This window comes from Eutrigla gurnardus (genome assembly GCF_963514095.1).
Source record: "Eutrigla gurnardus genome assembly, chromosome: 15".
NCBI lineage: Eukaryota > Metazoa > Chordata > Actinopteri > Perciformes > Triglidae > Eutrigla > Eutrigla gurnardus.
In genome coordinates, this window is record NC_139938.1 from 21,965,423 (window position 1) to 21,992,596 (window position 27,174).

The following is a 27,174-nucleotide window of genomic DNA, read 5'->3' on the forward strand; positions in this document are numbered from 1 at the left end:
TTATATGTTTTATTTAACAGACTATTTCACCGTTAAATGAGGAAATTGTCACCTGACTTTGGTTTTTGTTCAGATATAACATGTGCATGTGTGATATTATGCTAAACTAAGCTAGCTGCTGCCCACGTTTCCAGTCTTTATGCTAAGCTAAGATAGCGGTTCCTCTATGAGTCCAGTCTTTATGCTAAGCTAAGCTAGCTGTTCCCCTATGATTCTTTTACATGAGTCGTGATGACATCAGCAGCTGGATGAAACTTTGCTTTATTTAGATTATTTGGGTTAAACAGGATGAATGTGGAAACCAACAACTGAACATCAGAATAAGAATGAAGCAAACATTTATACACTTAAATGTTTTAGAATCACGTCTTTAGATTCAAGGACAGCTTAAGGCAAACATGACTGAAACTGTTAGAAACATGAAGGTGAAGATCAGTCGTCTGTTGCTTGTTCAGAGTTAGGTAGCGTCGGTCGAAAGCAGCAGATACAATAAAACAACAATAAAAGTAAAATAGAAACCTCTTTATGTTTTTATAATCCACCGTGTTTCCTGTCAGTCCTCTCTCGGCTCCGGTTGGGTCTCTTCAGAAGATCCTTTCGTCGTTTCTCGTTCAGAAGCTGCTGGATTCGTTTGTTTTGCGTCCGCTCGCGGATTGGTGGCATCCGCGGCACAAAGTAGTTCTGCTGTCCCCTGATGATGTCAGGGTCCAGTCCTACGACCCGGTACGGGACCTCATCCACTGAGTTGTTCTCCTTCTTTGACAGGACAAAGGAGGATGATGTTGGCATCAGTTCAGTCTCTGTTTGAAGGCTCCTCCCTCTTGGCGTTTTGTGTGGTGATGATTTGGAGGTGATGATATCATCGGGATCAGCTGACATTGTTGTGGTGGGGGACACTGGGATGGCAAATGTCCTGACTGGACTTTGACCCTCATCAGTTACTACATGAACTGTAGCAAGGGGCATCGTAGAAGTGACAGATTTCCTCTTGAATAAATGTGGTGTGGCTTTTCTTGGATGCCTTGTTGTACTGGTGGCAGTAGTAGTAGGAGTAGTAGTAGGAGGAGGAGGAGGAGGAGTAGTGGGAGGAGTAGTAGGAGTAGTTGGAATGACATCAGGAGTGACAGCGGGAACAGGAGGATCCTCGTAGGATGGATACTCGTCATAATCTTCATACTCCACATACACAAAGTCGGTGCTGCTTCTGCTGGTTGGGGGTGCGGTTACAGTGAAGCTAGGAGGTGCTGTGCTGATGCCGTCACTGATGATGTCACTAGTGATGTCACTGGTGATGTTGCTGCTGTCAGACCAGGACAAGTTGGACGCTGAAGTTATCGTTTCTGAGGTTAAACTCCATGAACTATAAGACAAAAACAAGTATCAGACCAGGACTATTTAAAAATGCAGTCTAGATTTTTCTGAAACGTTCAACCTTGATTCTTGCTCTGACCTGCTGGTGGCCGTTGGTGGGATGGAGCTGCTGTTGGAGCTGTTGGAGTTGCTGTTGGAGTTGCTGCTGGAGCTGCTGACGGAGCTGCTGTTGAAGCTGCTGAGGTTTCCCACACTGCAGGACTTGCAGCACATCTGACGGTAACCGGAGATGGAGCAGTACCGACTCAAAGCCTCCATCCGGCAAAACACAGATTGATCACCACGGCAGCGCTGCCCTGGGAACAGATAAAACAAAATTAACTAAACCCTCTGGAGACACTATCATCAGGTTTCTATCCTGCTGTCCTGCTGCTCTGCAGAATCGGTTAAAATTCACAGTCAAACCCATAAAATCCAATCAATCCAATCTGAGTAAAGATCCATTCCAACCTTTAAGCCCTCAGACATCATCGCAGACTACAACTAACATTAACAATCAAGTCCAAATAAGGAGGGAAAAGAAGAACAGAAATGAGAAAGAGAATGACTATAATGATTTACTGTAGATATTTGTAGCTGGGAAGTCTGGTTTTGACCTGGACAGCCACTGAATGATGGCGTTCTTCTGGTCGCCTGCAGGGGGAGGCAAATACACAGTCAGCTACACACAGACTACATGTCCCAGCATTACCCCTCTCTGTCAGTGCAAAAATATGTGGTACATGATTGGTCAATGCATACCCTTACAGGGTGGGGGCTGGCATGTTCGGGTCGTGATTAGTGGAGAGTCACTGCAGTTTTGGGCTGAACCCTCCGGACTCAAACACGCAACCTGACGGTCTTGAGTCCCATTTCCACATGATACTGAACACTACAAACATAAACATGTTGTTCAGACACAGATGTTCAGATTCTAAACTGATCTGTTATTTACCTGGGGTCACACTCTATAAACTTCTTAAGAGTTAAAGTATATTAGTGAGGTAGTCCAGAGGGAAGGGACATGAGGTAGTCCAGAAAGAAGAACATTTGAGGTATTCCAGAGAGAAGGAAATAAGGTAGTCTAGAAAGAAGAAAATTTCATGGAGTCCATGGAGAAGGAAATAAGGTTGTAGAAGTAGTGCAGAAGTGGGGTACTCCACAAAGAAAGGTTGTGCAGCAAGAAGGGATGTAGATGAATTCCAGAAAGAAACAATTGAGGCAGTCTAGAAAGAAGGCAGAGGTTGTCCAGAAAGAAGGAAATTAGAAGTAGTACTCAAAGAAGGAGCTTGGAGGTAGTCCAGGGAGAAGGAAGATCAATATAGTCCAGAAAGAGGAAGGGTTGTGGTAGTCCATCCATTTTTGTGGACTGCTGGTGGTAAAATAACTTTGACTTTGTAAATATCCCACTGGTTTCAGTCTTCGTACCGGGGTCCAGGGCCCAGCTCGCCAGGTAGCTGGGCAGGGTAAACGATTGCAGGTTTGTTTGGCTTCTGGTCGGTCACCACCACAGAGTTTGCTGTGCACTGAGCGCTGCTGCTGCCCTGTGCTGGATGTCTGCTGACAGGTTACCCAACGACGCTGCCAGCCCGTCTGACCACAGGTGGCACTGCAGTCCTGCCACTCCCCGGTCACCCAACTGATGGGGAAACAGTAGGATTTCAAATAATTAACCATTGAACAATTTTCTTCCCTTTACTTTCATTATTTATTGACTTGTGGTGTAGGACATATATTTAAAAAAAATATTTATACCAAAAAATTATACGTATCAAGTGTGAAATAAGCTGTTCAGTCAAGTTCAAGACCTACAAACAGATATTCTCAGCTGTTTCCTGATATGAAACAGCTGATATAAAAACATTCCCAGGAAGACAAAATGACCCAGTGCTTCTCAACCTGAATGAGAATTAGTCTGAGGAGACCTGGCAGATTTGGGGTAACCACTGAGTACCATAGTCTGTCGCAAAGTTGTGGTCCGATTTTGGTACTGCATTCATCTGGAGCAGTCTGGGACAATTTCCCTCTACCAATCATTGGCTAAATCGAACCAAACCGGCCCGGTTTAATGCTGGTGCTGTGATGCCAGAGCAGGGCCGCCTGTATCTACTATCAAATCAACCTGAACATCAGCAGTTTGTTACCGTGACGAGCTGCAGGTGTCAGTGTTGCAGGTCCGGCTGATGGCTCTCGGTTTATTGATGTTGGAGCAGAACATCCTCTGAACCATCTTCCCATCAGCTTTGTTCCTGCAGCCGAACCTTGTATACTGTTTCCCTGACAACCAGACAACACTATTAACTACCATGCCACCCTTACCTTGGTAAACCACATGACACAGCTAGATACCAGACCAGCAGAGTTGCATACCTCCTCCGCAGGGCTTGGAGCAGTGCGACCACTTCTTCAGCGCCCACTCGTAGGTGATTGCATCCTCCTGCACTAGGTTTGACTCCAGCGAGGCCTGGAGATGATCCTGGATGACGTACTTATAGGACACCGTGACCTTTGAGTCTCCATGGGATCGAACCTGATGGACAAAAACACAGGCAGACGGTGATTTATTTCTGAATTCAATTAAATCTGAGCATGTTGGACTTAGTTCTCTGTGTTGACAGACAGACCATGAGCAGGGTGTTATATTTCAGTGGCCCTTTGGTCTGGATGGACTCCTGCTCCTCATTGTTGCTGTACTCCCAGGCCATGCCCTTCTCAATCACCACTCTGGACTCTGGGAGCTCATCTTCATTGTTAAGGAAGAGGTGACCCGTCTCCTGGTTCGTCATTGCTGGAGTAGGAAACAGCGACAACCAACTTATCCACAAGAAGACGAGCTACAGCAGTTCTTCAAGCCAACTGTACAGACATTATTTACACCTGCATGATGTTCATGATCAATTTGATTGGAACGGAGTCACTGCAGACGAAACAAAATAAACTAAACCCTCTGCAGACACTATCATCAGGTTTGTATCCTGCTGTCCTGCCGCTCTGCAGAGTTGAAATTCACTGTCAAACCCATAAAATCCAATCAATCTAATCTGAATAAAGATCCATTCTAATCTTTAAGCCCTCAGTCATTAACGCAGACTACAATGAACATTAACAATCAAGTCCAAATAAGGAGGGAAGAGAAGAACAAAAATGAGGAAGAGAAGGACTATAGTGATTTACTGGAGGAGATATTTGGAGCTGGGAAGTCTGGTTTTGACCTGGACAGCCAACTAAGTTTAACCTGGACAGCCAACAAGAAGACGAGCTACAGCAGTTCTTCATGTTGGACGGAGCAGGATCTCACCCAGGATGTGAGGAGTTTCTTTAAACTCCTGGATTAGCAGATGTCGGGCTCCTTTGGGGATCTCCAGGATCTTCAGGTAACCTTGGCAATGGCAAAAATAATGAATCAGTCAGTAGTTAACAGTCCAACAGTGTAAATAACAGTAGCACTCATCACCCTAGCAGCTCTGATCAGTAGTGGTTCAGACCTGGTTTCTTGGTGCTGCGGGTGAAGTTTCCTTTGATGATCTTACAGCTGGAGTTATCTCCTCCACAGACTCCACATCGATCCTCCTGTTGGTCTGAAGCGATCTGTCCATCACAACCGACATGCTGCATAAGGAGAGAGGAAACAAGGTCATGTTAATAATACAAATATGACAATATCATTGTGGAAACAAAATGCAGAATACAAAGTTAAAGATGAATTTGACATTGGCTTTATACATTTAGATTTCATTATCTTTATCTGGAATATCATTGGACCACTATAATCACGTAGTGAGAACCAAACCTGGTGAAAGCCCTAAATGACAACTATGAGATCTGAAATAAATGTCCTGTTTGTGTCAGCAGACACTGATCTGGATTTTGAATTCAGATCAGATCTGGATCACAGCTCTGTTCTCACCATAAATTAAGAATACTGGGAGGAATTGTACTACTTATACACACAGCTCAAAAGAATTGAGGAAAACTGAAATCAGACTTCGGATTTTCATGAACGAAGGAGGATGGGGTCCTGGAGGATCTGCTCCCAGACCTGGATCAGGTCATCAGTGAGCTCCTGGACACTCTATGGTGGTACTTGGTGGTATTGGATGCACCAATACATAACGTCCCAACGGTGCTCAGTTGGATTTATGTCAGGGGGAAGTGAGGGCCACATTCTGGACACATGAGGCCGGGCAAGTCCTGCACCAGGAGGAACCCAGGACCCACGGCACCAGAAGGATCCCAGAGCCCACTGAGCCAGGAGGAACCCAGGGCCCACGGAACCAGGAGGAACCCAGGAGCCACTGTAACAGGAGGAACCCAGGACCCACTGCACCAGGAGGAACCCAGGGCCCATGGAACCGGGAGGAACCCAGGAGCTACTGTACCAGGAGGAACCCAGGGCCCACAGAACCAGGAGGAACCCAAGACCCACTGCACCAGGATACAGTCTGGCAAGCCCTCTTATGATTTCATCCCGGCACCTAACAGCAGTTGGGGTACAGTTGGGTATGACATGGTCTGTGGGACCCTCCAAGCATATGAGGTCTGTGGGACCCTCCAAGGATATGCCTCCCCAGACCAACACTGACCACACTGACCCACCAACAGGTCCTGCTGGATGATGTTACAGCAGCATCAGGTTCACCACAGAATATCCAGACTCGTTCAGCTTGTCACACGGTCTCACACAGAGTAAACCTGCTCTCATCTGTGAAGAGAACAGGGACCATTGGTGGACCTGCCAGTCCTGGTGTTCTTTGGTGAATGTCAAATGGAGCTGCATGGTGCAGGGCTGTGAGACCAGGTCCCAGTTGACGATATTGGGACCTCATGCCTCCATCATGGAGTCTGTTTCTGAAAGTTTGGTCAGAGACATGAACACCTGTTGTTGGAGACTGATGAAGAAGTTTAACTGACCTGGAGTCAGACTAATGGTGACGTTTAACTGACCTGGAGTCAGACTGATGATGAAGTTTAACTGACCTGTAGTCAGATTTATGATGAAGTTTAACTGACCTGGAGTCAGACTGATGATGAAATTTGACCTGGAGTCAGACTGATGGTGAAGTTTAACTGACCTGGAGTCAGACTGATGGTGAAGTGTAACAGACCTGGAGTCAGACTGATGATGAAGTTTAACTGACCTGGAGTCAGACTGATGATATAGTTTAACTGACCTGTAGTCAGATTTATGATGAAGTTTAACTGACCTGTAGTCAGACTGAGATGAACTTTAACTGACCTGGAGTCAGACTGAGATGAACTTCAACTGACCAGGAGTCAGACTGAGATGAACTTTAACTGACCTGGAGTCAGAGTGCGTTCAGACTGCTCTTTTCCGTCGATGGACCTCACTTTGCATGGGCATAACTTTGGCATTAATTGTGGGTCTGCTCCACTGCATTGCTTACTTCGCTCACGTGAAAAAAAAATTAGAAAAGTTCAACTTTTCAGGCACTGATGGATCTGTCAGCCAATCAGATTATTGTGTCATGCAAATATATGCAAATAAACTACTCTGATGCTGGCCAATAAAATTGCCTTATTGGTACGACCGGGGAAAGCACACATAAAAGCTGATGTTAACAAAACATCGAGGAAAGGTTAATAATTGCATCTAGGAACAGGCCAATTCTTTATGATCAGTTCCTGTGTTTATATACAGGGACTGAATTACTAAAACAAGTAGCAGCACTCCTCTGGCTAGAACGGGATCGATTTAGGCCTGAAGTAGCCTCAATAAGCCGGCTAGTGGGAAGCAATTTCAATGGCTGCTGGCTGCTGGCTGCTGGCTGCGTCCACAAAGGCAACGCCCCCATGAACCAGACACGCCTTCCCTCGTCAGCACCGGTCGGTCAACGGGAAGGTGCAGTCTGAAGGCACCCTCAGACTGAGATGAAGTATAACTTACCTGGAGTCAGAGTGATGATAAAGTTTAACTGAGCTGGAGTCAGACAGAGATGAAGTTTAACTGACCTGGAGTCAGACTGATGATGAAGTTTAACTGACCTGGAGTCAGACTGATGATGAAGTTTAACTGACCTGGAGTCAGACTGATGATGATGAAGTTTAACTGACCTGGAGTCAGACTGATGATGAAGGTTCCCTTAGTTTTGATGAGAGGTGTATTTATGTATATATACTACCTCATGCTATATTTTCCTGTGATATAAGACTCTATGTTATGAATACATGAGCTATGGTTACATAACATGTCATAAAATAAAAATAATAAAATGAAAAACATTCAAATGAAACAAGAATATCATATTTGAACATTCTGATGTAGTTTTACCAGTAGGTAAATAATAGAGATTATATAACATAACAGAGTAAAATAATATAACATAACAGAGTAAAATAATATAACGTAACAGAGTGAAGAAGGTGATTTGAAAACGAAATAAAGACCTCACACTCTCCTCCAACGCAGACGCTGTGGGCGTCGTCGTAGGAACAAGGCGTCCCATCATGCACCATTCTCTTGAGGGAAACCACCGCGGCCGTCTCCTTCGACTGGCAGTAAAGACGACAGCGCTCATCAGCTGCACACACACACGCACACACATACACAGACTTTAAAGAGTTAAAGAGACGAGTTTCCGTCCAATAACAGATTCCTGACTGATGACTTTAACATGTGAACACACACACACACACACGCACACACACACACACACACACACACACTGCACAATCTGCTTTTTCATTTAAGGCCATCAAACACTGAAATGTGAGATTCAAACCTGAACAGAAATTCATTCTTTTATATGTATATCTGTATGTGTATGTAAATATGGGTATTGAGATATGGGTATTGAGAGATATGGGTAATGATATATATATGTGTATACAGGTAATAATAGATATGGGTAATTTCATTTATGGGTATTGATAAATATTGGTATTGATAAACATTGATAAATTGACAGTGTTACCTGGAGGGGCGTGATTGGGAGGAACGGCCTCCCCGATCTGAACCCGAGTGGTCTTCTGTTATTGGACTTCGGTGCTAGTCACGGTTTGTCCATAACAAACACCATGTTCAAGCATAAGGGTGTCCATCAGTGCACGTGGCACCAGTACACCCTAGGCCGGAGGTCTAACCACCTGTTGTGGTGGTCGGAAGTAAGGGATGCTGTCAAGCTGAAGGGGGGACTCCTGAGGCAGCTGACGGGTACCGGCAGGCCAAGCGTGCTGCAGCGCGGGCGGTCGCTGAAGCAAAGGCTTGGGTCTGTGAAAGGTCTGGGGAGGCCATGGAGGAGGACTACCGGTCGGCCTCGAGGAAATTCTGGCAAACCATCCGGCACCTCAGAAAGGGGAAGCAGCCCTCCACCAACACTGTTTACGGTGGAGGTGGGGAGCTGTTGACTTCGACTGGGGATATCGTCGGGCGGTGGAAGGAATACTTCAAGGATCTCCTCAATCCCATTGACACGCCTTCCAAAGAGGAAGCAGAGGCTGGGGACTCGGAGGTTCATCCATCCACCACCCGGGCCGAAGTCACTGAGGTAGTTGGCAAGGTACCCGGGGTGGATGAGATTCCCTGAGTACCTCAAGTCTCTGGATGTTGTGGAGCTGTTTTGGCTGACACGTCTCTGCAACATCGCGTGGCATTCAGGGACTGTGCCTCCGGACTGGCAGACCGGGGTGGTGGTCTCTCTATTCAAAAAGGGGGACCGGAGGGTGTGTTCCAACTATCAGGGGATCACACTCCTCAGCCTCCCTGGTAGTCTATTCCAGGGTACTGGAGAGGAGAATTCGGCCGATAGTCGAACCTCGGATCCAGGAGGAACAATGCGGTTTTCGTCCTGGCCGTGGAACACTGGACCAGCTCTATACCCTCCGCAGGGTGCTCAAGGGTTCAAGGGAGTTTGCCCAACCAGTCCACATGTGTTTTATGGACCTGAAGAAGGCTTTTGACCGTGTCCCTCATGGCATTCTGTGGGAGGTACTTCGGGAGTACGGGGTCGGGGCCTCTGCTAAGGGCGGTACAGTCCCTGTACGATCGGAGCAGGAGCTTGGTTCGCATTGCCGGCAGTAAGTCAGACTTGTTCCCGGTGCATGTTGGACTCCGGCAGGGCTGCCTTTTGTCATCGATTCTGTTCATTATTTTTATGGACAGAATTTCTAGGCGCAGCCATGGGCCGGAGGGGATCTGGTCGCGGACAAAGTGGTCTTGTTGGCTCCTTCGAGCCAGGCCTCCAGCATGTCCTGGGGCAGTTTGCATCCGAGTGTGAAGCAGCTGGGATGAGGATCAGCACCTCCAAGTCTGAGGCCATGGTTCTCGACCGGAAAAAGGTGGCCTGCTCCCTCCGGGTTAGGGGAGAGTTCCTGCCTCAAGTGGAGGAGTTCAAGTATCTTGGGGTCTTGTTCACGAGTGAGGGAAGGATGGAACGTGGGACTGACAGGCGGATTGGTGCAGCGGCCACAGTAATGCGGCTGTGTGTGTGTGTGTGTGTGTGTGTGTGTGTGTGTGTGTGTGTGTGTGTATTTACGGTCAGGGTGTTGGTATGGAAGCCAGTGATGTTTGATTCCTTCATGTTCCATAAATGGATTCCAGACTTTACACTGATCCTCTCTGAAAGAGAAACACAACAAATCCATCCATCCATCCATTTTCTACCGCTTATCCTGTATTTAGGGTCACGGGGGGGCTGGAGCCGATCCCAGCTGTCATTGGGCGAAGGCAGGGTACACCCTGGACAGGTCGCCAGTCTATCACAGGGCCAACATGTAGAGACAAACAACCATTCACACTCACATTCACACCAACGGGCAATTTAGAGTCACCAATCAACCTATCCCCATCCTGCATGTCTTTGGACTGTGGGAGGAAGCCGGAGAACCCGGAGAGAACCCACGCTTACACGGGGAGAACATGCAAACTCCACACAGAAGGAACCCGGGCCGACCCGGGAATCGAACCCAGGACCCTCTTGCTGTGAGGCGAGAGTGCTACCCACTACACCACCGTGCAGCCCAACACAACAAATCAACCTGCTGAAATAAACACAGCAGGACAACACACAACAATACATGACAATACACAATAATACAGGACAATACACGACAATACACAACAATACATGACAATGCACAAGAGTGAACGGTAGATATACTGACTTGAAGTCAGTCAGAGGACACAAATCCCAGAGTGAACGGTAGATCTACTGACCTGAAGTCAGTCAGAGGTGGACATTCTTCTTGGCTGCACAGTTGGAACTCGTAACTGTTTCCGAAGCAGGTGCGCCCCCCGTTGGCTGGACTGAGAACAACAACCGGTTAGTTTCTCTGATTAATGCATTTGATCTGTGACTTCACAGATGATTGACAGCTCACTCACGCTGGGCTGTCGCAGCGCCTGGCTCGAAATCTGACTCCGCCCCCACATGTCCTGGAGCAGCTGCCATAGGGACTCCATGTTCCCCAGCCACCATCTTGTCTAAGCAGGTTAGGAGTCAACTTCATGCAGAAACCCTTAAAACAGTGCTGCAATGAGACAAGGTTAGCCCAGCTTAGCATAATGACAGGAGGTAGGGGGACACAGCTAGCCTTACTCTATTGAAAGTTCAACCAAAATTGTAGACTGACTCCACAGACATGCTTGCAGATCTGTGAGCTTTGACCTACATGCTAATATTCAGCAGGTATGGTGTTGATCATATTCACCATCTTAATGTTACCCATTTAGCATGCTCACATGAGCTAAATATCAGTATGTCCAGATGTGTTTTTTCATTAACCAAAGTATTGGATGTATTATCATGGTGACCTGATGATGGCGCTAGATGAAAAGTCAGAAGATCACCAATGTTATTACACCATGAAAGATGAACCACATTTAATCAAAATCTACCCATTCATTATTGAGATCTTTCAGTCTGGACCAAAGTGGTGGACTGGATTTATCCCCAGAATCCAGTTGCTGGATCAGTAGATCACTGTTCTGTTTGACCAAAGAGACCATTTTCTGTTTACTGCTCATATCAGAAGAAAACATCAAACTCTGTTGACAAAGTTGGGACAGATGACCCCTGAACCCTAAAACCCTGTCTCAGACAAAAGGGACTTCCTGTGTTCTACTGAGTGTCATGATTGTGTCCTCACCTTCCCCGGTCCACACTTTGTCCCGTCCAGTGGCGGACCTTTCTTGGGTTTACAGTAGAAAGGGTTGTTGGAGTCGCTGCACCAGAGCTTTTTACACGGGTCAACGGTTGCAAACTGGAGACATAAACAGAAAATCTAAACTTCCTTTAAACAGGAACAGAAAATGTAACCAAAACCAATGAGAGGAAATATGTTTCAAATCCTCATAAAACTTAAAAGTCTCACTTCTTAAATATGAAGGAAAACAATTTAACCTGTGAGAGAAAATTCAAACAAGCTTATCAATTAAGGCAAATATGATTTCATCATGATGTTAAAATGTTGGAAAGTCCCAGAACAGAGACGTCATCAGATTAAAGTCTGCAGTTTTCTGTGTGATTTCATCAAACGTTTCATGTGAACAGATGTGTCGTTGGCCTCGAAAACACATTAGCAGGTCACATCTGCACCACAGTCTCACTAACAACATCACAAACTCATCATCAAGTTCTAGTATCCCAGACTGTTCACCCTAAAGCTGATGCTTATGTTGTTTCTTTTATTTATCTTTTCCCTTTTTGTTTTTGTCCTACATGAATAATTGGTATGTATTGGTGGTGGCTATTGAGTTTATTTCTATATTTTGGATGATGATTTATGTTGTTCTATCAGAGCGTAGTGTCGGCTTCAGTGAATTTGATAAAAAAAATCAAATCTTTCAAATAGAGGAGGACTTCAACATGGGGATCCAATATCTCCAGCGGGTTTTGCTATCGAAACAATGCTGGCAGTATTACTGAAAACTGTAATGGTCAAAGTGGAACAGGTCAAAGGTCACCTACATTTACATTTATGGCATTGAGCAGACACTTTTGTCCAAAGCGACTTACAATAAGTACATTTGTGGAAAGAAAGAAACCACAACATATCATCGCCGATAATATAAGAGCGAAAAAATAGAAACAAGTGTTAAAGTAGTAACTGTTCAGCAAGGAAACCTAAGTACAACATTGCTATGATCAAAGTGCTACAGGTAAGAACATAGAAGTGCATGGGGTGGGGGGGTGGAAGTGGGTCATGCTATGCAGAGTGGAGGTGAAGTCTGAACAGGTGAGTCTTGAGCCTTTTGCAGACAGACAGACAGACAGACAGACATACTGCAGTACAGAGGCTGTATCCTGGTCCGAAGTCGAATCGACACTGTTCTTCCATGGAGTACTGAAACCCTGGCAACTGAGGCTGAGCTGGCCAATCATGGTTGAATGGGTCGTCACGGAGACAGTCATAGGTACTAAAGAATCAGAAGACAGACAGAGTTGTTTAATTGACATACAGTGATCATGTCAGGTGATACCTGATGTGGAATTAATCGTCCGTCCGTCCGTCGTAGTTGTATTTGTAGTACTCACTGAAGGTACTTCTGCAGCTCCCTCCAGCTGCACCGGGACCAGTGGTACTGATGGAAGGTAGCCTGAACACGTGGGGACATGATGCTGCCCACCGGCACGTCATCAGCACAGTCATTCGCCTCGCCGTCATGCTCCATCCCTAACCTGAGACAGACAGATGGTCAGAAAAACAGAAAGCTAGCGATAAAGTTTAGCCTGTTACCATCTCTAAGTTGATACCTTGTAATCATTATCATCTCTACATGGAAAGCTGGAAGTCATCACTGTCTCACCCTGGACACCTGGAACTCTTAATCATCTCACTATGAGCACCTGGAACTCGTAATCATCTCACTATAGACACCTGGAACTCATAATCATCTCACTATAGACACCTGGAACTCATAATCATCTCACTATAGACACCTGGAACTCATAATCATCTCACTATAGACACCTGGAACACATAATCATCTCACTATAGACACCTGGAACTCGTAATCATCTCACTATGAGCACCTGGAACTCGTAATCATCTCACTATAGACACCTGGAACTCATAATCATCTCACTATAGACACCTGGAACTCATAATCATCTCACTATAGACACCTGAAACTCTTAATCATCTCACTATAGACACCTGGAACTCATAATCATCTCACTATAGACACCTGGAACTCATAATCATCTCACTATAGACACCTGGAACACATAATCATCTCACTATAGACACCTGGAACTCATAATCATCTCACTATAGACACCTGGAACTCATAATCATCTCACTATAGACACCTGGAACTCATAATCATCTCACTACGGACACCTGGAACTCATAATCATCTCACTATAGACACCTGGAACTCATAATCATCTCACTATAGACACCTGGAACTCATAATCATCTCACTACGGACACCTGGAACTCGTAATCATCTCACTATGGTAACCTGGAACTCGTAATCATCTCACTATGGACACCTGGAACTCGTAATCATCTCACTATAGACACCTGGAACACGTAATTATCTCACTATAGACACCTGGAACTCGTTATCATCTCACTATGAGCACCTGTTACTCGTAATCATCTCACTATGAGCACCTGGAACTCGTTATCATCTCACTATAGATACCTGGAAATCGCATCACTATAGATACCTGGAAAACACATCACTATATACTTGAGAGTCATTTTGATGCTGTGAATTTGCATGTAGGTGAAATGTGTGGGTTTTGTGCATCTCACACGTGTCCTGTTTCATGGGCAGCCACAAAGGCTGAGGAAAACCCGTCTTCAATGACGAGAACGCAACTCCGATGCAAGTGACACATTCCTGTTACTGGAGCATAACCTGCAGAGAGAGGTCAGGGGGCAGAGGTCAGTCAGGTGGTGTTAGTAGTGGTATTGTATTCAGTGGTACTATTAGGAGCATTGCCCTGCATGCCAAAGCAGCCAAACGTCTTCCTGGTTAGCTTGATGGTGTTAGTAGTATTTGTAGCAGAAGTCGTAATACCCTGCATTGTTAGGGAGATGAAATCATTGTTAATAGTATTTGTAATAAGTGTAGTTAGTAGTTGTACTATAAGCAATAGTACTCCTGCCTGGTCAGGTACAGTATATAGTGTTCGTAGTAGTATTTCTAGTATTTGTGAAGGCATTAGCAGAAGTACCCTGCATGCCAGAGGGGCCAAACTCCTGCCTGGTCAGGTATATAGTGTGGTCATGCTGCTCAGCGTGGTTCTGCTCCCTGTGCTGGAGATACGACCATCCACAAACGTTCTCCAAACTCTTCTGGGGATTCCCCACAGAGATCAGCTCCTGGGACTGATGGAGGGGGCACCATTACTTGTTTTTACTATGCAGACATATATTGGAGAACAAACATTTAAAAATCAGAATTTTAATCTGAATATGTAGCTTCCCCAGGGCATAAATGCAGTTTGTAACTATACTCTGTTGCACGTGTCATATTGGACATTTTGTGAATGATTCTTGTGTCATCTGTTTTAAATTAAAGTACTTAAAACTAGCCACATGAAATAATATTTTGCACGAAACACTACATTTGATAACCAGAGAGTTGAAAATGGAAATGGTGGTTATTGTTCCTTTTTATAAACAACAGCAGGAGGACCAGCTTCCTGAATCTCTTTATCTATCTAGACTTGAAGGTGAAACTTTCACAGAGGCACTTATATGAAATCAGCTGTACTAGTGTAGCCAGTCGCATTCTGGCTCTGTTTGGCCCTCCCTGCTTCCCTTACACTCTGATCCCCCACTAACAGGGGGGCGGGGCAGGCACGTAAATTGTTCATTCATTCACTTAGATTCCAGGTTATACCAGGGTATAGTAGGACTATCTCCCCCTCCGTCTTCTGCCTCTGGGTTTCACGCAAGAGTCTATCGCCAGCTTTGCGTCCCCCTAACTCTGCCATTGCCGTAGGGAATCTGTTCTCATTGTAGCATTAGCTAGCCACCTGGTGGAGGGATTGTGAACTTCACCTTGGAGTGTACTAGGAGAATGCTGGTGGTGGTTTTCTGTGACAGTGGTGTGACACCTTTCTGCAGTGAGAGTGCACATGTGGACACCTCCCCCAGAAATTCTGCTTCCCCTCTCCAGGTAAGCCCCGCCTGCCTGTTTTCTGTTTCCCTTGTGAGTGCTACATTTCCAGCTGATGTGTATTATAACTATTTAACTATGTGCTATAAGAAAAGATAATAATAATAAAACATATCTTTATATTTTTCTACCTCATGCCAGTCTTTTTCAGTGAAAGTTTCCTATTACTGTATACCTCCCTTTCCCCCTCCCCTAATCAGTTCCTTCAATAAATTGACATTTGTTTTACTGGAATTCACATCTCCGCCTGTTGTAGTTGAACCTGTGCAAATTGGTATCTAATGTCGGTACATTTTGTGTATTGTCCTGGTGTCCCTGTGTATTAGGCCCAGGTCATTCGAGTGATCGGGTCACACTAGCGAGGCCCACAACACCGTTAATAAATAATTTACAACTGTCCAGAGGTCATGTAAACCTGACTAAGGGGCCAATCACACCGAGGCACCTCAAAACAGATCAGATCACAGTTGGTTTGATGATGCACTTTGCCAAAGAGCGTTTCTGAAGCAGGTGATCCTGTTGAGATGCATCTCGGTGTGATGGCGTTCTAAGACATCTTGTTCATCCTGTACAAGACATTATAACAACTGGACAACTTAATTTAATTTACAGAAAAGTGCCTCGAGCAGAAACCTCCAGCAACTCTGAAATAGGTTAAATACCTTTGCTGCAGACAACATGATGATTCTGACCAGAACAATGTTGATGTTGGCGCCCAGAGAATGATCCTGATAGATCTCATTAACCTGGAAAAGACGTAAATAAGTAAATATACAATACAATTCTAATAAAATACTACCTTTTTTAACTTCCTAGAACTTTGTAGTCTAGTTGGAGTCACCAGCTTATTGTGGCGGAGGGGTTTCCTGTTGGGTTGAGTGAAGCACCAGATCATGGTAAGGTCTGGACCTTGTTGGGCTGCTCTACAGGCCTCTACAATGAGTAGTCGGGGGAAGTGCCCATGAACTGGTAGTGGGTTGTTCCCGGAGGACATACTCCAGTTAGTTTCACAACGTTTGGGCTGGGGTAAAACTGGACTCATTTATGTCAGGCTGGATTAGAGACTAGATACAGGAGGGACCCACTCAGTATAAATGAACATTGTAGATTTGGACATTAGTACGTCTTTCAATTCACCTTATAGTAGCATTATACCCAAAGGTAAAATAAGACTCAACATTATGTAAATGTACCACTGAAGCTAACATCGGTCTGCATGCTTTCACTTACTATGTTCATGAAAGTCAGAAGATATTTCTGAATATGGTCTCGGCCGTGAAACAGAAGAACCGAATAATCCACAGCTAACAAAACCTGGAGGAGGAGAAGAAATTACAGAGTTGAGTAAAGATTCACCAGATGTGAACAGTTCATTAACCTCTATGTTATTAGTTCGTTAACCTCTATGTTATTAGTTTATTAACCTCTATATGAACAGTTCATTAACCTCTATGTTATAAGTTCATTAACTGAACAGTTCAATAACCTCTATGTTATTAGTTCATTAACCTCTATGTGAACAGTTCATTAACCTCTATGTTATTAGTTCATTAACCTTTATGGTAACAGTTAATTCACCTCTATGTTATTAGTTCATTAACCTTTATGGTAACAGTTAATTAACCCCTATGTTATTAGTTCATTAACCTCTATGTTATAAGTTCATTAACCTCTATGTTATTAGTTCATTAACCTCTATGTTATTAGTTAATTAACCTCTATGTTAACAGTTCATTAACCTCTATGTTATTAGTTCATTAACCTCTACGTGAACAGTTCATTAACCTCTATGTGAACAATTTATTAACCTCTATGTTATTAGTTCATTAACCCCTATGTGAACAGTTCATTAACCTCTATGTTTTTAGTTAATTAACCTCTATGTTAACAGTTAATTAACCTCTATGTTATTAGTTCATTAACCTCTACGTGAACAGTTCATTAACCTCTATGTGAACAATTTATTAACCTCTATGTTATTAGTTCATTAACCCCTATGTGAACAGTTCATTAACCTCTATGTTATTAGTTCATTAACCCCTATGTTATTAGTTCATTAACCTCTATGTTATTAGTTCATTAACCCCTATGTTATTAGTTCATTAACCTTGATGTGAACAGTTCATTGACCTCTATGTTATTAGTTCATTAACCTCTATGTTATAAGTTCATTAACCTCTATGTTATTAGTTCATTAACCTCTATGTTATTAGTTCATTAACCTCTATGTTATTAGTTCATTAACCCCTATGTTATTAGTTCATTAACCTTGATGTGAACAGTTCATTAACCTCTATGTTATTAGTTCATTAACCTCTATGTTATAAGTTCATTAACCTCTATGTTATTAGTTCATTAACCTCTATGTTATTAGTTCATTAACCTCTATGTTATAAGTTCATTAACCTCTATGTTATTAGTTCATTAACCTCTATGTTATTAGTTCATTAACCTTGATGTGAACAGTTCATTGACCTCTATGTTATTAGTTCATTAACCTCTATGTTATTAGTTCATTAACCCCTATGTTATTAGTTCATTAACCTTGATGTGAACAGTTCATTGACCTCTATGTTATTAGTTCATTAACCTCTATGTTATAAGTTCATTAACCTCTATGTTATTAGTTCATTAACCTCTATGTTATAAGTTCATTAACCTCTATGTTATAAGTTCATTAACCTCTATGTTATTAGTTCATTAACCTCTATGTTATTAGTTAATTAACCTCTATGTTAATGCTTCATTAACCTCTATGTTAACAGTTGATTAACCTCTATGTTAACAGTTCATTAATCTCTATACTATTAGTTCATTAACCTCTATGTTAACAGTTCATTAACCTCTATGTTATTAGTTCATTAACCTCTATGTTAATGCTTCATTAACCTCTATTTTAACAGTTCATTAATCTCTATACTATTAGTTCATTAACCTCTATGTTAACAGTTCATTAATCTCTATACTATTAGTTCATTAACCTCTATGTTAACAGTTCGTTAACCTCTATACTATTAGTTCATTAACCTCTATGTTAACACTTCATTAACATCTATGTTATTAGTTCATTAACCTTTATGGTAACAGTTAATTAACCTCTATGTTATTAGTTCATTAACCTTTATGTTATTAGTTCATTAACCTCTATGTGAACAATTTATTAACCTCTATGTTATTAGTTCATTAACCCCTATGTGAACAGTTCATTAACCTCTATGTTATTAGTTCATTAACCCCTATGTTATTAGTTCATTAACCTCTATGTTATTAGTTCATTAACCTCTATGTTATAAGTTCATTAACCTCTATGTTATTAGTTCATTAACCTCTGTTATTAGTTAATTAACCTCTATGTTAATGCTTCATTAACCTCTATGTTAACAGTTCATTAACCTCTATGTTAACAGTTCATTAATCTCTATACTATTAGTTCATTAACCTCAATGTTAACAGTTCATTAACCTCTATGTTATTAGTTCATTAACCTCTATGTTATAAGTTAATTAACCTCTATGTTATTAGTTCATTAACCTCTATGTTATTAGTTAATTAACCTCTATGTTAATGCTTCATTAACCTCTATTTTAACAGTTCATTAATCTCTATACTATTAGTTCATTAACCTCTATGTTAACAGTTCATTAATCTCTATACTATTAGTTCATTAACCTCTATGTTAACAGTCCGTTAACCTCTATACTATTAGTTCATTAACCTCTATGTTAACACTTCATTAACATCTATGGTATTAGTTCATTAACATAGAGGTTCACCGTTCATTAACATAGAGGTTAACAGTTCATTAACATAGAGGTTAACAGTTCATTAACCTCTATGTTAAATAGTTCAGCCTCTTCAATATAACGCCTCCGACGAGCTGGTCTGGATCCGGACCCCAACACTTTTTGGCTCAAGTTCGGAGAACCTAAAAGAGGACCTGGAGACACACATGAGAGCAACCTGAGTCTTTGGCATTGGGGTAGTCATGTCTTTATAGAAGGACCAGAGAAAACTGTATCTACAGAACTGACAACTGGATCACCATCAGTAACAGTGACAGGTTTTGTCAACACAATATCAATACAAAATAAAAATATATAAGTCAGACTTGACGGCCAGTCTCTAAATCCCTCAAATAATATGAACTCAAGTTAATAATGATAATAATGACGTTCAGTATCTTACATTGTGAATATAAATGTTTTTACTGGATCAAGTCTCTTCTTCATATTTCTGTTCTGATAAAAAACAAATGATCATCATGTTATTAATATTTCTGTGGTTCCAACATAACAATGGAAACACGCTGTGAAGGATATGACATCAGACACTATGAGGTCACAGTGAACCTCAAGACAAGTTGAGCTGAGGTGGAATCAAACTCCATCCTCATTAGACGAGGTGAAGACAAACAGAGACAGGAGCTGAACCATCCGTCAACTCTAAAACCTGTGAAGCCTCTGAAACCTGCAAAACCTCCAGAACCTCCAGATCCCTAAACTGCCGACTGCCACGTTGCTGTGTGTGTGTGTGTGTGTGTGTGTGTGTGTCTGCCAAGTTTCCTGGAACTGTTTCTCTGGTTTCAGTTTTTCCTCCTGCAGACATTCTGAAGCAGCTACTTGATTCTCCTCTTTGTTTTTACGTGAAATGAAACTTCAAACGTTTTGCATTCAAGGCACTCAAAATAAAATCAGAATTAAGATCACAAAATGTAATCAGAAAAGCATCTCCTGCAGAAAGTCATGGGAATGATTGTGACAGACAATTCACTAATCAAGTTGAGCTCCAACTTGAACAGAAAATCGTCACAATGTTTGTTTTCTCTACTTCTTCTACAGGTGGTTTCAGCCTCTTCAGCATCCACGTTTACCTGACTTCCTGTCCTCACTAGTGACAGGCTTACCTGACTTCCTGTCCTCAATGACACGTTTACCTGACTTCCTGTCCTCACTAGTGACACATTTACCTGACTTCCTGTCCTCACTAGTGACACATTTACCTGACTTCCTGTCCTCACTGACACATTTACCTGACTTCCTGTCCTCACTAGTGACACATTTACCTGACTTCCTGTCCTCACTGGGCGCGTTTCGGATCGCATGCATTTGCGCCGATGCATGCACGAGACTTGAGAGGATCCGCCGGAACTCGTCATAAACACGCCAAGTTCTCACCACGTCAAGTCGGACACAGGTGCACTTCACAGACTTTTTTTTATTTTTTTTTTATTTAAACTTTTATAATAATTGTATACATAACAAAAACTATCGCGCCAGGGGAAACTTCACGGACTTTGCACAAAGAATATGGCCTGCCCAGTGGCGCTGGCTTTCTTCGTCGCTGACGAACTCGAGCCGAGGCATTTGAAGTCCCGTTTTTGACGGAGGCTGAGGAATTTTCTCACGTGGGAAATACCAGGTGGTAATTCTAACCAACTAGGGCAACGTTGAGGGGAGTGTCTTATGTCCGCACTTATTTCAGACCATCTGCAGAGAAAAGCATGCGGAGGGAGGTACCCTGGAGATACCGCAAGTTTTTAAAGTCATGTGACATGTCGCAAAGGGAAGTTATCACCAGCATTTGTGACGTTTTTTTCCCAGAATGCCTTGTTTTGCGAGGCAAATGCATGCGCATGCTTGATTCGAAACAAGCCTACTGACACATTTACCTGACTTCCTGTCCTCACTAGTGACACATTTACCTGACTTCCTGTCCTCACTGACACGTTTACCTTACTTCCTGTCCTCACTAGTGACAACCAGAAGTTGGACGTTGGACTAGAGATACAAAAATATTTAATATGGGTATAAATAATGAGCTCAAACAACATCTCCCCTCTCACCAACACCAACATTTGGTCGGCGGCGTTCAAACTATGATGCTCTACGTTTCCTCTCCAGCCTGCTAGCTTCGAAACTACATTCCCAGACAACTAAACAACAATGTGAATTATGTTGGGAAATATCTTGTTGGTGGATTATGTGTGCTCTTGGAACTCCTAACTACGTATTTTAGTGGTCTCAACCTAACTACGTAGTTTAGTGTTGGCAGTGAGAAGAACTACAGAAACACGGCACACATGTGGCTTTCCTATGCCAACTGGTCTGTTTGCTGCCAGATGTGGAACCAGATGTTTGACCTGGCTGGTCGGCTTGCTCTCGCACAGCCAGAACTTACCTTCGCCGTAAACATCGAAATATACGTTTTAACGGTGAAAATCAGAAATGAGAAGACAAAATTACGATAAATTCAACGCTGATGTTTGTTTACATCAGCAGTTCAATGAGATCACATTCAAGTGACCTGGTTTGTTTTGGTTTGTATTGATCTGGTCTAACCAGGTTCAGGTCTGAACTCACCTCGGAGGACGTCATCAGACGATTCAGGTTGTTTCCTAATTATGTCTGAGGCTCGATAGACGATGTGTTGTCTTCCTCCTCCTTCTTCCTCGTCTCTTCCTGTCCTCCGTCGGTCCAGCGGCTCGATGAAGATCTGGTCCTTACTGGTCCGGATCATCCCGGCCTGCCAACACAGACAGCCGTCAACCCATTAAACTCTTGACTGACATCATGATTCGTTTGTCCACTTGGTGTTTCACCTCCACATCAGGGGCGTTGCTAGACATAAAGCTCTACTGGGGCACAGGCCCCCTATTACTAAAATCACAAAAAAGAGCGGTGCACCGGCTACGACATGCACACTGCTGTGCACAGACGTAATGTGCGCCCCGGACCCGGACCACAAGGTGCGCGCCTCAGCTTGTATTTTGGGTTAAACTGCGTTGGTTTGAGGTTGTCGATGAAAAAGAAAATCCATTCTTTTACCGTTATTATCAATATAAATTAATCCACTGCCAAATATAAATAGCTCGTTAAAACTTGAATGGGAGATTTTACTGGGGCACGGCAGATCAATACTGGGGCACGTGCCCCAGTAAAAAGTGTCTAACGACGCCCATGCTCCACATATTCGCTTTTTGTTCACCATTTAGCAGCTTCCTGTTGGAGGCTTTCTACGATCTGAAGCTGGTTTTAATACACAAGGACAACGGCGACTGCGATGACGAATGCAATGACGACTGCAATGACAACGGCGATGGCGACGACGACGACCAGAAACACAATGAAACCAGTCAGAAGGTCTGACTGGGATTCTTTTTGATTTCAAACACTGTTGGAAGATCAACTCCTTCAGTCTTCAGGTCAGTTGGAAGTATCTAAATATAAAAAAACATCTGCATTATTTAAACATTTCCTGAACACAAACGGATCAAAGTGATATGTTGTTGCTGGACTGAGGTGTTCCTGGATCAGTCTAAAGGGTCGCTGTTGCTTTAAGTCACACCAGCAGTTGTAGCAGGAACGTTTTCCTCTTGTGTCTATCGGCCTTTAAACGCCTCTCATCTTTCCTCCATCTGGCTTCAATCAGCCGACTCGGCTCCACTGTAAGAAGTGAAGGTGAACGAGGACACAATGACACTGAGCTCTCCTGGTTGAAGACTTGGAGATGGACTTGTTTTACAGTGTTTGGTTTGTGTCTCTGGATGTCTCAAACTGGTCCTGGTCTCTCAGGACTTGTTTCTCTCTGGTTTCTCTTCTGCTCTCTGAACACTTTAACTCTTCACATTAAAATCTGGATACATTTCTGTTGTTTTTAAAACAAGCTTTTGAAATTGAATTTAAATTAACATCTAACGATTCTTCTCATTCTTCATCTTTTTATGCATTAATGCTCGTTAATATAAAGTATGAATGTGTTTGACTGTCTGGTTTCAGCCGACAAACATCTCACACCGGCAGCAGCTTCAGAGGAGGATGAGGAGTGATGGAGATGAGTGGTGATTAGTGATGAAGAAGAGTGATGAGGAGTGATGATGATTGGTGATCTTTTGGGTCACCCCAGGGATGCTTCCCAGGTGGACATGCCCAGAAAACCTCTAATGGTGGCATCCAGGAGACATCCTGATAAGATACCTAAACTACATTGCATACCTAAACAATGCAAAGGAACAGCGGATCTACTCTAGTTCCTTTCAGATGTCTGATGTCCTCCCCCTTTCTCTAAGGCTGAGCCCCGCCACCCTACGGAGGAAGCTCATTTCAGCCTCTTGTATCTATGATCTCAGTCTTTGGTCACTACCTTGTGACCATAGGTCTGGTCCGGGAGCTGTTAACTATCCCAGTGCTACTAAATATCATGTTCTGAAGGAGCCAACAGAACCACTTCATCTGCAAAAAGCAAAGACGCAATTCTGAGGACTCCAAACCTGACAATTTCCCCTTCCCGGCTGCATCTTGAAATCCTGTCCATGAAAATCCAAAACAGAATTGGAATAGCCCTGGTGGAGGCGAACACCTACTTGGAACATGTTTTGACTTTGTGACAGGTATATGGACAGAGCTCCCTCTGGTTATATAAGGACCGGATGGCTCATAGCAGCATCGGTTGGAATATTGTGCTCGTACCCCATATTCCAGCAGTAACCCCCTCAATGCTCACCAAGGGACATGGTCATAATCCTTCCCCCAGTCCACAAAACACATGTAGACTGGATGGGAAAACTCCCATGACCCCTCTAACAGACTTGCAAGGATAAAGAGCTGGTCCCCTGTTCCACGGCCAGAACGGAATCCTACATTACTCCTCCGGGATTTGAGGTTCAATAATTGGTTGATGGGAGGCTTCGACCAGCACCCTGGAATAAACTTTCCCAAGGAGGCTGAGCAGTGTGATACCCTGATAATTGGAGCCCACTGTCCGGTCCCCCTTTTAAAAATAGGAACCGCCACCCTGGTCTACCACTGCACAGTAACTATCCTTGACCTCCATGTGACACTGAAGAGGTGTGTCAACCAAGACATCCCAACAATGTCCAGAGACATCAGCATCTCAGGGTGGATCTTAGTGAAACAGAGAAAGAGGGACTTACCAGTCCATCACAGCTGCTGATGGCAATGGACGTGTCCTCCATGTTGGACACCTCTCCTGTGTAGAAGCAGTCGGCTTCTCCTACTGGCTCAGAGTGTTTGTATCCTGACTCCTCCCACCACTCCATGGTGGCAACCGGGGAGACGAGACGAGGGTTGGGACGTAGCCGCAGATGTAGCTCCAGACCAAACACCGTCACGTTGTAGAATAGCTCTGCCTCCTTAACCCGGTGGCCCCGCCCCCTCCAGCTGTGGCCTGTGTGATTGGACTTTGATGCCTCTATGAGCAGAGCCTGCTGTAACATGGCCTGTCTAGAATTTATTGTATCAATGGGCGTGTCCTTGGCTGCGGGGGTGTGTCTTTTGCTGCGAGGCAGGTGGTGGGTGGAGACTGAAGATGACAGGAAACGGCCTTCTGAGTTGGTCCTGATTGGACGAACAACACTGAAATCTGACAGCACCTGAGAAAGAGAATCTGAGAGAGAGATAGATAGATAGATAGATAGATAGATAGATAGATAGATAGATAGATAGATAGATAGATAGATAGATAGATAGATAGATAGAGAGAGAGAGAGAGAGAGAGAGAGAGAGAGAGAGAGAGAGAGAGAGAGAGAGAGAGAGAGAGAGAGAGAGATTAAGTCATCACCTGTAGTGATGTCAGTGTGATGTCATGGCATTCACAGACTACAGGATAACTGGGCAGATTTTGTGTCCAACAACACAGGACTTTCACCACAAGACCAGTGTTGCCTCAACCTAACGCAGAGGTTTTGTTGCTTGAACCCAACTAAGAGGTTTTGTTGTCCATGCTCACATTTAATAACTTAATGGAACAAAACACAATTGTACTTCATGTATAAAATGTACTTTTGTCTAAACACAAACACTCACATCAACAAGTGGTCTAACCTGGTTCTAAATTTAACCTTAAACCAGGTCTGAACCCTCAAGCGGCCTTTGAAGAAATGTCCTGTTGATTTGGTCCTGACTCTCTCGCAAATACAAGATCAGACACACACACGCGCACACACACACACACACACACACACACACAGAGGATATGATGAAATATGATCCGAAGACTACACATTCCGAAAATGGCAGCGACGCATAAACACAAAGATTTATGGGAAAATGTGGAGAGGAGAGTTCACTGAGTCAGATACACAAGGGCTTCCATCTGCAACTGGGAACAGCAAAAACACTGGGAACCATGGAGACACAGGGAACACTGGGAACACCTGAAAGTGTTTCACCTTCACTGCAGAGATCAGCACCTGGTGTACTAATCAACAACCAGAGAAGAAGACTTTTACTTTTACTGGTGATAATATTAGAGGATGACAATATTAGAAGATGTCATAGATGACACAATCAGCTGGCGGCCCTCAAATTGTTCATAGTTGTTTTTCCTCCCTGACCACGAACATGACGACCGGCACCGGTTAAAACCCCGCTATGGTAGAGGCCCTTATCTTTTTGAAAGCAAATGGAAAGGCATCAAGCAGGCAAGACAGATTGTTTGTATTTAATCTGCAGTCCCTGGGTCAGGTGAAAAAAAAGACCGGGTATCACAAATGGAAACGTTTGGGTAATACAACAGAAAACGGTTGGGTATCAAAACAGAAAACGGTTTGGTATCACAACAGAAAACGACCAGTTATGACAACAGAAAATGACCAGGTATGACTGCAGAAAATGACCGGGTATGATAACAGAAAACGGTTTTGTATCACAACAGAAAACAGTTGGGTATCACAACAAAAAGCGACTGGGTATCACGACAGAAAACGGCTTTGTATCACAACAGAAAACAGTTGGGTATCACAACAAAAAGCGACTGGGTATCACAACAGAAAACGGCTTTGTATCACAACAGAAAGCGACCGGGTATCACAACAGAAAAGGGTTTTGTATCACAACAAAAAGCGACCGGGTATCACAACAGAAAAGGGTTTTGTATCACAACTGAAAATTATTGGGTGTCACTAACAGAAAACAATGAAACACTTACAGTAGCAGTACCACTATTGTATCAGAATCACTTACAGTTTCAAACAAATATATTAACAGTGGTAGTGGTAGAATTACTAGTAAGTAGCAGCCACATTAGTGTTTCCATTCCCAAGAGTAGGCTATCAATAGTAATAATTGCAGTATTAACAGTAGCAGTAACCATGGTATGGTAGTAGTACCAAAACAGTAATTGTTACTACTGCTGCTATCACTGGTAGTAATAGTAGTAATGCAATAGCAGAAGTTACAGTATTGCTAACAGCAGTAGTAGCAGCAGCAATAGTAGTATCACTCATCATAGTAGTAGTGGTAGAATTACTGTAGTAGTATTAGCAGTAGTAGTAGTAATCATATCAGTTGGCTCAACTCTGCTGAATACTTACAGTAACATGAGTCCTAACTGTTGTAGTAATAAAAACAGTACTACCAGTAGTAATAGAAGTACTATAGTCGTACTACAGTACCAGTAGTAGTAGTAGTAGCCTACCAGTAGTAGTAGTAGTAGTAGTCTCACCTGCGTTGTCAGTGATGTAAACTGAGTGGAAACCGTCAATCAGCAGCAGAAACACCATAATCAATAATCCACAGTGAAACTGGTCCATTCTGAGAGACAGCTGTGGACTGAGAGACAGACAGAGAGAAGGACAGAGTGAGACAGTAAGACAGAGAGATAATCAGAGAGACATTGAGACACTCAGAGGGAGAGACAGACTAACTGAGAGCTGCTGTGTGCACTGTAACACTCTAACAGACAGTCCTCCACCCTGTCTCACTATCTCC

At 43.4% G+C, this 27,174-nt stretch overlaps 1 protein-coding gene across 2 annotated transcripts; it reads right to left on the bottom strand.

The window, feature by feature from the left end:
- adamts2a (ADAM metallopeptidase with thrombospondin type 1 motif, 2a) lies at positions 1-27,174 on the bottom strand. 2 transcript variants are annotated; one of them, XM_084028465.1, is made up of 25 exons: positions 26,909-27,174; positions 24,378-24,850; positions 21,808-21,970; positions 19,279-19,385; positions 16,679-16,762; positions 16,111-16,194; positions 14,499-14,652; positions 14,074-14,179; positions 12,843-12,986; positions 12,592-12,724; positions 11,455-11,568; positions 10,691-10,836; positions 10,523-10,612; positions 9,843-9,925; positions 7,756-7,889; positions 4,836-4,959; positions 4,649-4,729; positions 3,975-4,138; positions 3,721-3,880; positions 3,495-3,627; positions 2,779-2,989; positions 2,119-2,242; positions 1,933-2,004; positions 1,451-1,667; positions 1-1,360 (listed from the first exon to the last, which is right to left on the bottom strand). In XM_084028465.1, exons 1-25 carry the CDS (start codon positions 26,994-26,996, stop codon positions 532-534), a joined length of 4,218 nt encoding a protein of 1,405 aa, XP_083884591.1. In that variant the 5' UTR covers positions 26,997-27,174; the 3' UTR covers positions 1-531. The 2 variants fall into 2 exon arrangements, with proteins under 2 accessions (XP_083884591.1, XP_083884590.1); XM_084028464.1 differs by having other exon boundaries at positions 2,113-2,242.

What these genes read in the sequence shown, in the direction of transcription:
- adamts2a (XM_084028464.1), bottom strand. Translation starts at nt 26,996, where the DNA reads ATGGACCAGTTTCACTGTGGATTATTGATTATGGTGTTTCTGCTGCTG. An exon ending in TGGCCCCTCTGGCATGCAGG is followed by an intron (nt 14,180 to 14,498) that starts GTACTTCTGCTA and finishes CTCTCTCTGCAG; the next exon opens with GTTATGCTCCAGTAACAGGA. An exon ending in CAAAGTGTGGACCGGGGAAG is followed by an intron (nt 10,837 to 11,454) that starts GTGAGGACACAA and finishes GTCTCATTGCAG; the next exon opens with CACTGTTTTAAGGGTTTCTG.